Genomic DNA, 5438 nt, shown 5'->3' on the forward strand with positions numbered 1-5438 from the left:
ACAAGTGTACTCCACCCATTAACTCTTTACCAGATGTACTCCACTTGTTAACTCTTCACAAGTGTACTCCACCCATTAACTCTTTACCAGATGTACTCCACTTGTTAACTCTTCACAAGTGTACTCCACCCATTAACTCTTTACCAGATGTACTCCACCTGTTAACTCTTCATTCAGAACTACTTCCCAGTAAGTATAATGACTTATAACGCTAAAAACTGGATTTCGAGATCAGCGGTGAGAAGAGCTTTGAGCTTAACAACAGACAAAGTTTCGATTCTGTAAGTTCGTTAATTAACAATATGAAATCAAGTCAAAATAAATATCGGACACTAAGCCGAAACAACCAAAAAATAATAATAACGCCTTTGTAACTCCGAAGATCATTTGTTCTTCTTACCCTACGTTTAGTGATTTGATTTCTTCAGAAGTTTACACAGGCTCATAATAGAAAAACTAAGATCACTGCATTATCTAAATAGGGGTGTGCGAATCTAGTTTGAGCATTAAAATTTTTTTTTTGTCTTCACTGGCCAATAATTACCAAAGCTTTAATTAAATTAATTAAAATACTAAATAATGATGATTAAACCAGAAATACTGAATAAACACACTTGTCGCTATTAAAGTAATAATGAATTTGTATTTTCAACCTATGCGACTCCTTACGAGCCACCTGTGCTAAACACTCATGTCAGGCACCCACGGGACTCGGGTATAGTCGTTCCTGAATTTGAATTACTTATTAACTAAAGGAAAATCAGCTAGCTAGCAGAATCCGTCGGCACAAGGGTTTTGTTCTGTTTTTTTTAACCGAATAACTGGAGTGACTGTCACATTTATAACACATTCACAACTGAAAGTGCGGAGCCTGTTTAGCGGTATCGCATCTCGAACTGTAGACCCTTCGATTTGCCATAACTAAAAGCACCTCGTGCTGTGGGTTTGAAATAGAAATTCTTACTATGGAAGTATAATTAGCTTGATACTAGAAACTGGCACAAGGAGGTTAAAATCAACAGCCTAGAAGACGATACAGGACTCAGCAGCAAGTTAAAAATATTAGTCTTAGCAGTTAGTTGTTTTTTTCATGATTTTGAAAGTATTTTCATATTCTTCCAAAAAATTCCCCCCCTATATTCGAAAGTTTGAGTAGTTCCACGGGCTCCCAGTGGCTCAGCGGTAAGGTTGAATGCTTATAGCGCTGAAAACTGCGTTTTGTAGCCTCGTGCTTAACAACAAACAAATAGTCCTACGATTTGTTTTAATCATCTGTATACGTCTGAAGAAGTACGGCAGTGAAAACAAATGCTTTCGAGAGTTATAAGATCGTTATTATTAATTGTTTTATGTCTTACACTCACCAATCAAAATTGCACCAATTAAATGACGGAATGAGCTCACGTGCTTTGTGAAATACTGTATTCTCTGAATGTGTCAGATAAAACAATTTCGGATTTAGGCTTATCGCACCAACTCCACTACAGGGATAGTACCTTGATTTTAGCATTAAGAGCCACCGAAGGAAGAAATTTCACTAAGACTAAACTAGTGTTATGATTCTTTTTTTCTTGGTTTATTTTTACTCGAGTTTAATTTAAATAAAACGAATTTATTTGGAAATGAATATATTTGTTTGTTGTTGTTTTTGTTGCCCTACTATACAATAACTAGGACTCTAGAAAATTTACAATATACAAGACAACCTTTATTAACATTTGGATTCTCACCTCTAAAAGAGTGTTATTTTACAAACTAGATAATTTGAAAGGAAAAACGCAGAAGAAGAAAAAAAATAAGTATTGGAACATTAAACAACAAGGTATACAAGTTTGGTCTAATAAGCTCTTCAAAATATGTTAAACAATTAGGCGAATTACTGCCAAGGTCCACTAGATGGTACAGCAATGTGGTTTTGATTCCCATATCCAACAGAGGCACCATAGCCAGAATGTTGCCTGGGTGGGTAGTAAGGAGGTGGAACAGGAGCAGAGGATTGGAAATCAACGTCAGCAGGGTTCTCGCTTTTGGTACCAGGTTCGTTGGTGTAGACGTGAGCTCTGAATCCTTCTGGACCAGCAACGTACTGGACCTTTCTCTGGCGTCCATCTGCATCAGAAAGCTTGTAGGATCCTGTCACCCGACCATATCCATCTCCAGATTCCTGGCGCGCGCTAAAACCGCCAATAGCAGGAGCGGCGTAACCGAAAGAATAAGGTGTCGGAATGGAGGGATACACTGGTTGTTGACCATAGCCGCCAGTGGCTCCCTATTTTTTGTAGGAATGAAAAAGGGTGAATCATACATTGCAGTGGGATAGTCGTTCAGTAAATATATTATTTGATACTCGTAAATTAATTTTATGCTTCGGCTCTTGTATTTGTGCTAGTCGAAACGAAGGCTTTTATTTATCATATTTGTATTTTATAGGTTTATATCATCGAAGCGTTAAAACGTATCTCCTTCGTTTATCGTTGTCATTTACATACTAAACTTTATTTCTGCTTAATTGTGATTTCAAACAGTCATATTTCATTGTCGTCTTCATTAAATTAACTACACGCAATTAATAAGCAATAAAAATGATGTGTAACTTACAATCTGAACGGGAACCAGGTTTACATAGCTTCCTCCTACACCTCCCCCTCCAGCACCAATGAATCCACCTACACCTCCACCTCCTCCACCAATGTATCCGGCTTCAGCCGCGGCAAGAACCCCCAAAACAGCCAAGATCTAAAGAGTATAATCAAAAGTTAAAAATCACCACTTTTTTAGTCAACCGAAGAAAATAACTGCTAGTAATTAGAACAATTTTTCAACTTAAATAAATATTCAAACCTCACGTTTCTATTTTCTCTAAAGCCTATTTTTAAAATATTTGACATAATTCTGAACGTCAGTACCTCTATCTAAAACTTAATTAACCTGATCCAAAGGATGTGTGGCGCCATCTATATGTATCTTTGACAAACGAGATTTAATAAGCTGTTATGTGAAAACCAGTAACTACGCTAGGTGGTGCGACACACTTTTCTTGGATCATGTTTTTAGATATTCAGAGTTAACTATCACAAACAAAAACTCAATATAGTGTTGCTACTGCTTAAAATTAATCCTGTAACTCAATCTTATAGCGCTGTTGCTTAAGTCACCATCTTGGTTACATTTGATTTTCTCTTCTGTTTAAATTGTTTTATAAACATAAATTATTAACATAAATTTCCCAGTGGATCAGCAATAAGCTTAGGGACTTACAAGTTTATAATTCGGGGTTCGATTCCCCGTAGTGGTCAAAGAGCAGATTGCCATTGTGTGTGGCTTTGCGCTAAAACAAATTAAGTCAAACAGATTAACAGTATTAAGATTAATATCTTGGCACGTAGAAAAAACTTTAATTAAGCAACATAAGGTACGAAATCTAAAAAAATGCAAAGAAACCTAAGATACTATCTGATATTCGATTGGTGATTTGACTAGCCCAAGGGAAACTCCCTTTAGAAAAAACTTAGCCAATATCTAGGTTAACTAACAGATAGAACAAACAGGACCGTGTGCTTACGTGGAACATTTCTGTTGGCTGGAAGTTTGCTAAGAAAGAGAGCAAAGCTAGATGTTAACAAAGTTCTTTGGTTGAGTGTATTAGCTGTAGGAGCTTGTGAGCTTTTATAGCAGCAAGAAACGGCTTTTTTTTTACGTCACTATAGTTGCAAGCCAATGACACGAACCGTGAAAGTCACCATTCGAATGTCAATCACGTAAGATATTTTTGTTCAACAAAAGTCATAGGTCAGGTATATCTGTGGTCTACTTTTTAGGCTGTTTCCTCCAGTGTCCTTGTCTGTATTCTTTCAATAAATACATCACTTTCCTCAGCTCTAAGAACCATTAAAAAATGCCCTACTTTATCGAATTCGGAGCTTGAAGGGTTGTTAAAAATAATTAGGAACCGTTGTGTTATCAATAGGAAGCTTAAAACCAATTATGGTAAATTTTAAACAAGAAAAAACGGCCTTATATAATTTCCACTAATCGTTACTTTAACCGGTGAATTATTCATTGGAATTTATTGCGTTTGTGTTAGGTTTCGGACACAAAGGTGTTGTTTGTGTTTGAGCTTTGAATATTCCGTTACCAAAAAGCAAAAATTTTTGCAGTTGTTCAAGAACATGCGTGTAAGTCACAACAGGTATTTCTTTCCTGAGAAGGACATATAGCACACAGTATGTGCTTTGATTTGTTGATGTATCTAGTTTAGCAACGTTGAAGGTCGAAGTATTATTCTACTGATGAAGAAACCTATTCCCACAACCTTCGAGTATTTATTTCAGTCAACAGTGTCTTGTTAGTATTTGTTTGAGTCAACAGTGTTGTTAGTATTCATTTCAGTCAACGGTTTCTTTTAGTATTTATTTCAGTCAACAGTGTCTTGTTAGTATTTGTTTCAGTCAACAATCTTGTTAATATTTATTTGAGTCAACGGTAAATTTAACATCAACAATTAACAACAGTAATATTATTCTGAGCTTTAAAAATATCACATTTTTAAAATCACTTTCCTGTCATCTAATTTGTTCTCCGATTCATCGATAAAATTAGAAATAAACTTTACTGACCAATTAAATCCAGACTGACAGAAATAATTATTTAGGTCATGCAATTTTTTCGTATAGTGAAGGTCGATAATAACACAAATGATGACAAACAAGACACCGTTGACTGAAATAAATACTAACAAGACACTGTTGACTGAAACAAATATTAACAAGATACTATTGACTGAACTTGAATGTCTTTTCGAAACATTATTTTTATGATTTTTTTTAATATTGTAAACTTGCACTTTTTGTCACTTTTGGAACGATATTTAATGTATTTTAGGCTTGGTTCAATACACTTTTCTGCACTTAACGGATGACCTATTTTCATCGGTAAAACCCAAGGGGGCGCAACGTTTTTACTTTTTAAGAACAAAAGATTAAAATAATGAAATGTCATTTATTAGAGACACAATATTAGCATAATTTATTTTTATAGTAATGAAGAATAAATCTTTAATTCTATCCCTTATTTCAGACCAGTTTAGAAATTAAGAACGAAACAAGAGTTTTCTAAATCCATGTATGCGTAAGTTGGGTAGTTCTTAGATCCACTAAGAACGAAACAAGAGTTTTCTAAATCCATGTATGCGTAAGTTGGGTAGTTCTTAGATCCACTAAGAACGAAACAAGAGTTTTTTAAATCCATGTATGCGTAAGTTGGGTAGTTCTTGGATCCACTAAGAACGAAACAAGAGTTTTCTAAATCCATGTATACGTAAGTTGGATAGTTCTTAGATCCACTAAGAACGAAACAAGAGTTTTCTAAATCCATGTATACGTAAGTTGGGTAGTTCTTAGATCCACTAAGAACGAAACAAGAGTTTTCTAAATCCATGT

At 35.1% G+C, this 5438-nt stretch overlaps 1 protein-coding gene across 1 annotated transcript; it reads right to left on the bottom strand.

Moving 5' to 3' along the window:
* Positions 1-1780: 1780 nt before the first annotated feature.
* Positions 1781-5436, bottom strand: LOC106475234. Its single transcript, XM_022379401.1, has 3 exons — positions 5098-5436; positions 2599-2736; positions 1781-2269 (listed from the first exon to the last, which is right to left on the bottom strand). The coding sequence occupies exons 1-3, from the start codon at positions 5434-5436 to the stop codon at positions 1877-1879; spliced, it is 870 nt and encodes a 289-aa protein (XP_022235109.1). The 3' UTR covers positions 1781-1876.
* Positions 5437-5438: the final 2 nt, after the last annotated feature.

The sequence above is a fragment of the Limulus polyphemus genome, unplaced genomic scaffold (assembly GCF_000517525.1).
Source record: "Limulus polyphemus unplaced genomic scaffold, Limulus_polyphemus-2.1.2 Scaffold8263, whole genome shotgun sequence".
Lineage (NCBI taxonomy): Eukaryota > Metazoa > Arthropoda > Merostomata > Xiphosura > Limulidae > Limulus > Limulus polyphemus.

What these genes read in the sequence shown, in the direction of transcription:
- LOC106475234 (XM_022379401.1), bottom strand. Translation starts at nt 5,436, where the DNA reads ATGGATTTAGAAAACTCTTGTTTCGTTCTTAGTGGATCTAAGAACTAC. An exon ending in ATTTAGAAAACTCTTGTTTC is followed by an intron (nt 2,737 to 5,097) that starts GTTCTTAATTTC and finishes TATACTCTTTAG; the next exon opens with ATCTTGGCTGTTTTGGGGGT. An exon ending in ACCTGGTTCCCGTTCAGATT is followed by an intron (nt 2,270 to 2,598) that starts GTAAGTTACACA and finishes TACAAAAAATAG; the next exon opens with GGAGCCACTGGCGGCTATGG.